The sequence below is a fragment of the Hydra vulgaris genome, chromosome 11 (genome assembly GCF_038396675.1).
Source record: "Hydra vulgaris chromosome 11, alternate assembly HydraT2T_AEP".
NCBI classification, from domain to species: domain Eukaryota; kingdom Metazoa; phylum Cnidaria; class Hydrozoa; order Anthoathecata; family Hydridae; genus Hydra; species Hydra vulgaris.
Window position 1 is genome coordinate 39,104,551 of NC_088930.1, and position 13,307 is coordinate 39,117,857.

General features: G+C 25.0%; 1 protein-coding gene across 3 annotated transcripts; it reads right to left on the reverse strand.

Moving 5' to 3' along the window:
• Positions 1-399: 399 nt before the first annotated feature.
• LOC100213974 (translin) lies at positions 400-12,742 on the reverse strand. 3 transcript variants are annotated; one of them, XM_065811025.1, is made up of 6 exons: positions 12,607-12,742; positions 8,838-8,928; positions 3,592-3,691; positions 2,547-2,662; positions 939-1,013; positions 400-844 (listed from the first exon to the last, which is right to left on the reverse strand). In XM_065811025.1, exons 1-6 carry the CDS (start codon positions 12,682-12,684, stop codon positions 825-827), a joined length of 480 nt encoding a protein of 159 aa, XP_065667097.1. In that variant the 5' UTR covers positions 12,685-12,742; the 3' UTR covers positions 400-824. The 3 variants fall into 3 exon arrangements, with proteins under 3 accessions (XP_065667097.1, XP_065667095.1, XP_065667096.1); XM_065811023.1 differs by having other exon boundaries at positions 400-864; XM_065811024.1 differs by having other exon boundaries at positions 931-1,013.
• Between the last annotated feature and the right edge of the window lie 565 nt (positions 12,743-13,307).

Here is a 13,307-nt window from a genome sequence, read left to right on the forward strand (position 1 = left end):
CAAAGTTCCTGGACACTACACATAAAAAATGTGTTTTTCGAACTTTAAGTGAGAAATTGTTTTCTTACAAACATATTAATAATTAAAAAAAGAAGTTATAAATCTGAAAGTGTCGAACATTCCTACGCACTGAGAATATATTAAAACACATAATTCAAGATACCTCAAACATTTCTCTACTATATTATAGTTAAATTCTTTAAATTAATATTATAGTAGTATGTATTATAATAATTAATTATAAATGATTGCATAATTTGCAAATCATCTAAATATTAGTTATTAAACACTTACTACGTAATGATAACTTTTGTTATTTTGCTAACTCACGTTTAATATTTAATTATTTAAATACATAATGCCTTATTGAAACAAAAACAAAAAAAAAACAAAAAAATGTTCATCTACTCTGAATTATTATTTCAACGTTTTTCGTAGTCATGGTTCCAAACATTAAGTACGGATTGACATGAACAAAGTTACATTACTAACATCATTGAATATAAAGTAAAAACAATATTGTTCAAAAACTTGCTTGCTATTATTTATTTTATAAGATCATATCTAATGGAGTTTGGCTAAGTAAGCAATAATACTGCTTTAAAGATTTGCAGTCTTAATAAATTCAAGAATTGGCCTGATTCAATAAACCCCGAATTCGCAGATCGTATACTACTTGTTCGACTTTTTTTAGGTCGTACTTTAAAACATCAAAACGTTTCCGCACTGCATCATTTTTTAAGTGGAGCAATCGAAAAGCTCTATCAAGTTCACACAAAAATTTACCTATTTTAACAGGTTGTTCATAGTTACCTGCAATAACATTATTTACGGATAGACGAGACTGAAAGAAAAAAATGTAAACTTCATAGAAAAATAATGGATTATACAACTCTCAAACTTTAAATGTCTTTAAATAGATAAACTAACCAACTCACTGGCCATTTCCAATACACCAATTAAATAATCATCCAAATCCAAATGAAAACCATTTGAATCTTCTTGGTTCCATACTATATAAAAATAAACTTTTCAAATACCAATTAAGTGTAAAATGCGTTTTTCCAAGAATAAAATAATAGACTAAAACCTATTGGTTATATTCTTGTAAAATTATAAATTGGGCTTTTCAGGCAATTATGTATGTTAATTTAAAAACAAAGTCCTTAGTTAACGGGAATTATCAGACAAACATGGTTATACCTCTAGAGAGAGAGGAAAAATTTGAAAACGTGTTTAATTTTCAAAAAACGGTTGCTTTTATACTGAATCCGCCTTGAATAAAAAAAATAAAAAATTTAAAATTAATAAAAAATTGAAATTAATTCTTCATTAAAACCTAATAATAGTGGGACTATTTTTATGTGTATCAATAATAGTGACAGAAGCTTATAATCAACATTTAGAGAAAATTAAATCAAACTCCTGCATTTTTAATTTTCTTTTTTTTCAACTTTAAATTAGAAAAAATGAGTAATTGATACTTCTTTTTATAAAACAAATTTTAAATTTTTCAAATATTTTGGTAAAATTTGGTAACTAATTTTCAGCCAACTTAATTCCATATTATCGACACTGTAAATTGATTTTGAAACTTGCCAGAAAGAAAAAAAAAATTTTCATAACACTGTCTGGTGTCCGTACTTAAAAGGTGACATTAAAACTGTAGACATCTTACAAAGAAGAGCGACTAAAATTATTAATGAGTTAAGAAATTACAGCTAAGAAGACCGGCTAAAAAGATTAGAAATTACATCTTTAGAAACACGAAGAGGAAGGGGTTACCTAACCTAAACCCACAAGAGATTCAAAACTATCAATTGCATAAAACCCTTAAATACCAACCAAATGCATTTAAGAAATCAGCATTCCATCAAAAACCACACCATAAAGTCATGTTTACCAAGAACACTTTTTTTTACCAACAGAATTGTAAACAATTGGAATAAACCAAATTTAAAACAACCAGGTTTAAAATAAACAAAGTCCAAAAATAGTAAATCAAGAAGCTATAAATAAATTTAAAAACAAGATAGACAATAATTATTTTAGAAACAATCAATTTGAAGGGTACTATAATGCAACTTAATACTGCATTCCTTTTTTTTATAAAACCATAGCTATAACCTTGTATTATTGATGAACTATAATATAAGGTTATATTATAACTATAATATAACCATATATTATAGTTCATCAATCAAACCTTATATTATAGTTAATCAATCAGACCTTATATTATAGTTCATCAATCAAACCTTATATTATAGTTCATCAATCAAACCTTATATTATAGTTCATCAATCAAACCTTATATTGTTGCTATAACTTTGTATTATTACTCTTATTATTATGATTATATAAAAAATTAACAAAATAATGGAGGAGAATATTGCAGCTATCAAGCAGATAGATGATTATAAGAATATACAGAGATGATTATAAGAATATACAGCCAAATATCAAACTAGATCCTCATTACAGAGCTTATAACAACAGCAGATAACTTTTGTATTATCTAACAAATACTGACAAAATTTGCTTACTTTGCATTATCTCAGCAACCTTTTGATTTGAGATTAATTTTCCACATTGAAAATATTCGCAGAAAGCACATGCAAACACAATTCTTTGAAAAATATTTTTCCAGTAGTGATGAAATCTGAAAAAAAAGTTTATACCTTACACTAATTGATTATAAAATAAATTTTATAAGATTTAAATTAAAAAAATGTTAATTTAACTTTAATTTATAAAAAACTATTGTCAACAATTTTTTCTTTAAACTTTCAAAATGTATCCATCCTTTTTATTTGGTAAACATGTCACAGTAAAATAAAACTGTCACAAACCACCAGTTTCTAATTTTATGGTTGCTTTAATCCACCTACTTTTTGTTACTCATAAAATCCAAGCTAGTGTCACAATAGTTGTCAATATTTTTTCATTAACTGATATTTAGGGTTATATTAATAATAATAATAATAATAATAATAATAATAGTAATAATAATAATAATAATAATAATAATAATAATAATAATAATAATAACAATAATAACAATAATAGTAATAACAATAATAAAAATAATAATAAGTTTTAATCACAAAGATAAAAACATGAACATTGTATGATACAAGTAATCTTAAACAACAGTTTTAAAGTCTCTGTAAAAATGTATTAATAGAATAATTTAGTTTCTGTTTTTTCTATTTGTTCTAGCAGATAAGAAAGAAAATCAGTTTTAAAATTAAGTCATATATTGATTATTTATATACTAATACATACATACATACATACATACATACATACATACATTTAATTGTTTCATAGCATAACTAATTTATTAATAAATAGTTAAACTTATAATTTTATTTCTTCATCCCCACATAAATACTCTGAATAAATATTCTATATGCTTTTTTTAAGTAACAAGATAACAATTATAATATAGTTACTTTCACATGAAAAAAACGATCAAAAAATTATAGCACAAATGAATAACAAAATGAAAACAATAACAACAACAAGAAAACAATATAAACATAAAAATAGCAAATAAAACAAACAAACATAAAAACAAATAATAACCTATAATATTCTTTGTGCGGAACAATGGTTGAAAGTGTTTTAATATATGCAGGAATTTCTAAAATTCTATTTTGAATTAATTCACAAATATCTTTAATTCCTAGAAGAAAAAAAACAAACCAAAAATAAGAGATTAACTAAATGTCTTTACTTATTTCATATATTTTAAAAGCTATGCAAGTTTAAAAAACTAATAAATTAATAGAGTACCATTTGTTTTCATAAAATGCTGATTTTAATTTTGCATGAAAAATTTTAAACCACTTTTTGTTCATTTAATGATTTTTTTTTCTTTTATTTACATAAAAGTTTAAAGTACAATTTTTAAAGATTGTCAAATGGTTGTCAGATTAAATGTTTTCTTGCTTCAAAACTTTGAACATCTATTTTTAAAACCCAATTTTTTCTTTTAATTTTATTGTTTGAAATAACACTCTAATAATAATAGAAATATTTTAAATGTTTTAATGTTAACTAATAAAACTATAGTAAACAATTTTATTCTGGAGATAATCAAACTGTTATACATAATTCTTACCCTAATGAAAGCATATACAATAATAAAATATCTATTTAAAAACTTTCCTTTGCTTCAAACCTTCTTCATTCAATTAGTGCAGGGGAACCCAAATATGTGCTAAAAATAACACCCAGACCCTTAAAAATATGACACAAAACCACATTTAGCAGTAACATTTATTTTGTCAAAGTTTGACAGAATATACTCTTAGGAGCAATAGGAAAGGGAGAAACATTTATGCCTGTGTGAAAATTTCTTTCCCTCTGATATCTAATAAACTTAATGTCTTCACAAAAGGGGAGAAAACAATTACAAAGAAATAAAAAAATTAATTCATAAATATTTATCCTTTGTAATACAATGAATTCATGAAATAGTTTTCATATATTAAATTATATTATCAAAATGTAAGCCTATATATATAAATATATATATATATATACTTATATATATATATATATATATATATATATATATATATATATATATATATATATATATATATATATATATATATATACATATATATATATATATATATGTATATATTTATAGTTCTATAGATTGTTGCACATGGGAGTACTGAAGGAAAAAAATGATTCTTATGCCAACAAATACATCACTTTTAATTACTTTTGACTTTCGTCCAACATTTGCGTGTTGTCAGAAAGTAAAAACCATTAATTTAATTACAAATTAATTGTTTTTTAAAAAACCGCAAAAACGCAAATTTAATTGACCAGATTGTTTTAAAAACATTCTGAATGTTTTTAAAGCATTTTGAATGTTTTTAAAGCATTCTGAATGTTTTTAATAATATAAACAATATTTTTATTTTTATTTTTTTTAATAAAATGTTTTTACTTTTATTTTTTTTTACTGTAAATCATGCACAGAGTGTTGCTACATCGACTATCTTATAGCCTGACTCGCAATAAAGTGCTGCTATATCAACTGACAAATAGCCTGACTCGCAACGGAGTGCTGCTATATCGACTAACAAATAGCCTGACTCACAATTGAGTGTTGCCACATTGACTATCTTATAGCCTGACTCGCAAGGGAGTGCTGCTACATCGACTGAGGGTTTAGTTGGGGCAGGCAGTCTATCAAGTAACAAAAAAAATAATTCCGGTCTTGCATTTTAATTTTTACTTTTTGCCAACAAAACTTTCTGACAACCAGTTAGGAGTTATATATATATATATATATATATATATATATATATATATATATATATATATATATATATATATATATATATATATATATATATATGTATATATATATATATACATATATATATACATATATATATATATATATATATATATATGTATAACAAAATGTAAGTCTATACATGCTTATAAACATGTATATATATATATATATATATATATATATATATATATATATATATATATATATATATATTATATATATACAAACATAGTTTAATGTGAAAGTTACTGTAAATGTTACATTTCAAAAAAAAAAAAAAAATCAAGACTTTTCAAGTTACTGTGTTTTGGCTTTTTATATCATATAAATATATATATATATATATTTCACCTTTATATGTTAAAATAAGGAATTTTTCGTATAAGCAAAGATTGCAAACTCTTGACAAGGAGTTATAAGGATTGTAGCGTTTCACAATTTTCCATTTAATTAAGGGTGTAAACATTTTGTCTTTTATTTCCAAAATTTCTTTAGACAACTCAGTATCATTTTTATATTTATTAATGTTAAAGATTTTTGGTGATTAGCATACCGAGATTTGAATGGAGTTTCGCATACCCAAAAATATTCTTTTTCTTTGTTCTTTGTTCATGGGGCAGATGGATTTGTTGACACAGTTGCATGTTTTACTCTCATCTTTTTGGCTATATAATATACTGTGATTGTGCGAATTAATGATGGACTGTTTGGCATACATGAGTAGCTTATTTAATGGTATTTTGATTAAATATACAAAGTTTACAAAAGTTTGTGACTTACCAGAAAGTGCAGGTCTACCATGTTCAAAAAATGACTGTCTATTTTTGTTGCAACATTGGTACTGAAAGGTGGGTTGTACCAGTTTATGTTTCACTTGTGATTTTTGAATGGAATTGGTTTTTTATTTGAATGGTAAGCAAATTTGCAGATAAAACCTGATTTAAATAATGCACCTTGATAAGGAGGAATGGATTGTTTAAAAATATTTTTGTTACAAAAATTGGTTGACAATCTTAGTTCGATAGTTTGAGGAAGACTTTTTAATATGCTAAGAGGGTGGTTAAATTCAGCATTTGTATAACTGATGAAATTACCAGGCTTGCAGTAAGGTTGGAAAGAAGTGTCATTAAGATAATTAACAATTTTAAAATTACTGCTGATGGATATAAGATCATTATTTTTTTAAATTTCCACAAAGTGCTTTTTAATTTTTCCTATTTGTTAGTATGTCTTTTAGTGACATAAAGATCCCATTACACAGTATTTTGTAATTTTTAGCGGGTATTTTTGTTTTTAATTTTGTATTCAATGGCTGATGATTGTTGTATAGGCATGAAACTTAAAGTACCATAGAAGAAGTTGTTTTTTCTTCGTTAATATATATATGTCACTCTATTTGAAATATCTTTTTAATATTGAGCACTCCTTTACGACTATGAGTTTTGTTTTATTATTATAATTCAAAACACCTTAAATATCAATATATATATATATATATATATATATATATATATATATATATATATATATATATATATATATATATATATATATATGTATATATATATATATATATATATATATATATATATATATGTATATATATATATATATGTATATATATATATATATATATATATATATATGTATATATATGTATATATATGTATATATATATATGTATATATATATACACTTATATGTTGTCTGAAAGTTTTCTTCCATATTTTGTTGACAAAAAGTAAAAGTTAAAATGCAAGACTGGATTTTTTTTTTTTATTAATTGATAGACTGCCTGCCCCAACCAAACCCTCAGTTGATGTAGCAGCACTCCCTTGCGAGTCAGGCTAAAAGATAGTCGATGTAACAGCACTCGGTTGCAAGTCAGGCTATTTGTCAGTCGATATAGCAGCACTCCCTTGCGAGTCAGGCTATTTGTCAGTTGATGTAGCAGCACTCCATAGCGAGTCAGGCTATAAGATAGTTGATGTAGAAGTACTCCGTGCATGATTTACAGTAAAAAAAATTAAAAAAAAAACATTTTAATAAAAAAAATAAAAATAAAAACATTGTTTATATTGTTAAAAACATTCAGAATGTTTTAAAAACACACACACACATGTATATATAAGGGTTATGAAAAATTCTAGGCCTGTAGTAGAAATCAATGAATTTTTTGACACTGATTAAGAAAATAACATTTATTTTGTGTAATTCAAAAAAAGTTTCTAATGACAATAAATATTCTAAAAACTTTGTACATTCAACAGTGCATAATCTAAACAGTCAAAATGTATAAGTTAGTTAAACTAATAACTAAATAGACATGGTATTTCCAATGATATTCTCCATTAAGAAATGAAAAGATACACAATAAGAGCATACATAGCATGTGAATTCCATCTATCACTGTGTATAGTTGGGAATTTACTCCACCTCACTACATGATATGCACCAGTTATTTTAAAAAACGGAATGCTCAACTTAACTCATACCGATATCTCAAACCATCTCTCCAACCTGGATTTTGAACATTGCGCATTTCACTTTCTTGCATGAAGAACTGCTGCAAGTTATTGTTGTTTTATCACACCATCTACAAATTCATAATTAAGAGTTTGTTTGGTTGAAGAAGTTAGATTAAAGAAGTCTAACACATGCTTCAAGATTCTGTTAAGAATGTGATATAGTCCATATATATAAAATAATGATGATCCACTGTCACATTTTACAATAACTAATTTCAATCCTCAACTGAACTCTGTCTTTCTGATTTATGTCTTTCTTACTATCAAAATGAATGAACTTAATCTCTTCTTGTAAAATCGATATTATTTTGCACTTTTCATCATTATCACTTCTTAGGAAAACTTGCCAAATAATAATTAGTGATGGAGTTAATAAACTGACTCCATCTTTGGCTAGACTAGAACACACTGTAGCAGCTTTTCTAGTTAAAGGAGTCTTTTTTTTGCCACTAACTTATCAGTTATATTTTCTAATTTCAACTTGGAAGAAACCCTTTTTCTTCTTTCTATTTTCATAGTTTACTTCAAAATATTTGCTTTATATATCATTGTTTTGATAAAGTTAGAAAGATGAATTAAAAATACGAATTTTTCTAATTCATCTTTCTAAATAGGAATAAGTATTGATATTATATATATATATATATATATATATATATATATATATATATATATATATATATATATATATATATATATATATATATATATATATATATATATATATGTATGTATACATGATTTTATTAATTTGAGAATGACCCCGCTATGTTGATCATTTTTGTAATAAATTACTTTGTTATTTTTGTTGGATAAAAACAGAATTCCTAAGTAGTTTAATCCAAGCATTTAAAGTTTTAATGTGAATTTTAAAAATCTGATTGTAGCAACAACAATAAAAAAAAAAGTGTAATGATGAAATAAAAAAAGAATTTAAACATGAACAAAATGTCTTAAAATTATCATTAATTCCTCACTTTGATTAGTTGCATTACAGTGAACATCTTGAATAAAAACAATAATTTCTGTTGTTTTTTGATTCAATTGAGTAGTGATCGATTTTATGTTCTAAATAAAAAAATCTTTCAAAAATAAGCAACAACAATGCTTATATAAACAATAGCTTATGTGCTGAAATATTCAGCACATTAGCTAAGTAACAAGTAGCAGCCATGCTTGTTGCATGTATAAATGAATAATATATAGCTAAACATATAATATAAATTTGAATATTGAGCAGAATTTGCAACCTTTGGTGCTACACTTTACTTAACTTTTAAAATATATATAAATTTTTTTTTAAAATCAAGTAGGGGTAAATATCTCCACCATAAGGTACACTATACACAACTATATTAATATAATACACAACTCTTTAAAAAATCATGCAAGGGAAATTATCCCCACTCATGCTATTTAGAGTATGAGCCACTTTGATATAAGTTATCCTTAAATATTCTTGATATATTTTGATGAAGACTAGTGGATTAATTTAAACAAAAGTATAAATGTAGAAAAAGGAAATATTAGTTGCTCTTTTTATTCGAGTCTTATATAAAAAGAAAAAGTTTATAAGTATATATATATATATTTTTATATATATATGTAAAATCTATTGCAAGATTCAGCACTTCAAAACTTCCCAAAATTTTGAAGCTCCAGTTAGTCTGGAAGGTAATGAAAAATAAATTGCAATGTTCCCCTACAAAAAAGTGGGGACTGTGCTCTGTTATCTATATATGGAAATCTAAATACTTGCAGATCAAAATCCTTATGTTTTCTGAAATATCAATGAATATAGAATGTGTAACTTTTGATAAATACAGATACTTAATATTTTTTTAAGTTTCTGATCAATCACTTCTAATTTTATTGGATTCGTCACCCATGAAAATAGCCAGGTACAAATTTTTAAGTAAAAAGCCAGAGGCTACAATTTTCAAGCAATTTTAATTTTACTAAGTACTTTCAACTGTATAAAAATCAGTAAAATCTGAGATATATGGTGACGTGGCTTGGGTCAATTGACATGGAAATTCTATGCCAATTAACCCAGTTTAACTTCATTCTCTAATTACAGTTTAATTCAGAGATTATCCTGGTCATATTTAAAATATCCAGAAATTTTTTCCTAATAATATCTGGAAAATATTTTCAAGATATATACAGAAAGATATGGGAATAAAAATGCTTTTTGTGTATTTAAGAATATTTTTGTTAATATCTCAATTTGGTAATTTTAACTAACTCAAAACCTATACTATAATTTAAATACATATATACATTTTGAGAATAAAAAAAAGAAATTGCTTTTACTCAGCATTTTTTGAGAAATTGCTCAGCTTTATGTGAATAAAACTTTTAGCAATTTTGCTCAAATTTTTATTTACGTAAAGCTCAGAAATTTCTCCAATTTGTCTCAGCACTTTGGAATCCCTTTTATAATAAAAATACGCATACAAATAAAAATAAAAAAATTTATACAAATAATAACTTATTCTAAGTAAAATCTAGTGTAGAGTAATTGATGCACAATACCTTTAATGTTTTAATTATTTGATGACAAAAAATAAATATTTACAACTTGTATTTCCAGAAAACTATTTGGATATCCGGAAAAGATAAAAATTTATAGAAATATTCAAAATCCAGAAAAAAATAATCCTTGTTAATTGCACAGGGGTTCCTTTTTGACCACCAAATTTTGGCTTTAACTGAACAAATTTGGACAATTGGCAAATTTTGGACTGAGTGTGTGGGTGAGGGTTGAGCTGGGATAGTTCAGTATTACAATAATAATTTCAAACTATCAGCAATGCTAAAACTTTAGAATTATTATTGGCCATAGCTGCAAAATTGCAGGTTAAATCCCGGTTCCACCTACTCAGTGTATGAGTAGTGCCTCAGTACGAAGGGAGCTTATCTCAATTAGTTCTGCAATTAAGATGTTTCCTTCTCGACTAGTAAATGGATAATCTCATCGAGTAAATAAAAATTATTGTTACTACCGTGTTCTACTTTAAATTTAACAAGCTATTCCTTTAAATTGCAAAGTAGTAATTGTTTTGATACATGTTTATTTTTGGATAAACATACAAAACACTCATCATACAAAAACACTTGCGAAATCTTATATACCTGGCATTTACTGACTGAACTGATCATTACAATAAAAAGTATTCACCTTATTAATGATATCTGACACCCCTTTCCCAAAGAACATTATCTTTCAAGTCTGTTACATATAATTTTACTGGTGAAATATCCAATTTATTAAAACTGGTGTTTATAAGTTATTTTTCTAGGGCATATTTTAATTCTTCATAAAAAAAAATGTTTTTTACTGAAAATCATCTTCGCTATTAGAGTCCTGTAAGGCATTCCAATCAACTTTTTTTTTTTACTACTATTTTTTGGCATGAAGAATACATTTTGAAACCATGTGTTGATTTCAAACTAATTAAACACATATCCTCTACAGTTTTTTGCATTTATACCTTTCAGTATGTTTCATAAATCAGCGAGCAGTTGACTAATTATGCTTTTTGCATCATAAAATATTTCAGCTTTTTTGTAAGTCACATAAAGACATAAAAATCACAAAAAAACATTGTCATCAAAGCTTAATACATCTGCTTTACTTTTCAAAAAACTTTATTTATTTTAAACATCAACCATTGGACTGCTATTTGTTTCATCAGTATTATTCATAGCAGTAATACAAACTAAGTTTAGAGGATTATTACCCTAAATAACAATAGATTATCTCTCTTCTTTATCTTATTTATTTGCATTATTTATCTTAATAACACAAATACAACAAAAGTTTAGATGTTTTTTTTTCCAGTATGTTTATATATATATATATATATATATATATATATATATATATATATATATATATATATATATATATATATATCTTATACTGCTGATTCAGGTGAGCAGTCTGATGTCATACTGAAATAGTATGCTGCCAGGAGCTTCAGTACATACATCAACTGACAAATAGCCTGACTTGCAGTGGAGTGCTGCTACATTGACTGAGGGTTTGGCATGGGGCAGCAAACTTTTCATTCAATATTATTTCTTTTTTTCTTTTTTTGTAGATATAGATATATATGTATATGTATATATATATATACACACACACACACGTTTATATATATATATATATATATATATATATATATATATATATATATATATTTAGATAGATAGATATATGTAGATAGATAGATGTATAAATTGTCCTCTACCGGGTAACACCTCCTATGTGCCAAATAAACTTTTGTTTGTTGATTGTTTTTTTTGAGTTGTTCAAGGTTAATGAATTAATCTGTTTAAACTTCTTGAAAAAATTTGTTTTTTATGCATAGGACCAACTACCTGATAGAAGATAATACATATATATATATATATATATATATATATATATATATATATATATATATATATATATATATATATATTACACACACACACACACACACACACACACACACACACACACACACACACACACACACACACACACACACACACACACACACACACACAAATATATATATATATATATATTTTTATATTATTAGAATTAAGTTGTGTCATTTAAAAGCAACAGATTTTTTCTCAAATGAATATCATAGTTTTATAATAAATTGTTATGATAAATAAAAATTTGAATTTTTGATAAATAATGAAAAATGAATCAATTTTTTTTTTCTTATTTATTTATGTTCGCACCTCTATTACTTTCTTTTCTTCTTCAAAATATTTATAAATACTTAAAAACATTTGTGATTGGTTCTCTTCTAAATCCATTCTTATGTAATGCTTGGGAACTTTGAGTGACAAAAATTGAACTAAGATCTAAATAAAAAAATTATTAACTTATTATTAAGTTATTTCCACATATACATTGACTGATAAGTTAGGTTGTCAGCAGCTTGCATCTATGCAAGAAAAAAAAATATATATATATATATATATATAAAATATATATATATATATATATAAAATATATATATATATATATAAAATATATATATATAAAATATATATATGGAAATCAGTAAGATTTAGATTATATAAGCTGCCTGATTGAGCAATGCTAAAAACTATACACGAATCTGTATTCGCCAGATAGCAGTCATATAATAAAGAAGTACAATAGCACTTATATTTATTAATGCCTTTCAGAAATATTTTCAAGTATTATCTTCAATCATAATGTTCTATAAGAAAAGTGCTTCCACTACTGAAAGAAACAAGACAATTTGGATGAAAAACCTCATTCGATTTTACGAATTACATTGGACAAGAAGAATTGTTCCACTAGAAGAACAATCACTGGAAGATAACAGCCGGATACAACTTAAAATCCAAATTGTTGGTTGCTATCTGTTATAGAGAGAATCCGTCAAAGGATTGAGGAGATTGGGGTC

Coding starts and splice junctions, on each gene's coding strand:
- LOC100213974 (XM_065811023.1), bottom strand. CDS start 12,684: ATGGATTTAGAAGAGAACCAATCACAAATGTTTTTAAGTATTTATAAA. Junction 8,929..12,606: donor AAGAAAAGAAAGTAATAGAG/GTGCGAACATAA, acceptor TTTTTTATTTAG/AACATAAAATCGATCACTAC. Junction 1,014..2,546: donor GGTTGCTGAGATAATGCAAA/GTAAGCAAATTT, acceptor ATTTTTATATAG/TATGGAACCAAGAAGATTCA.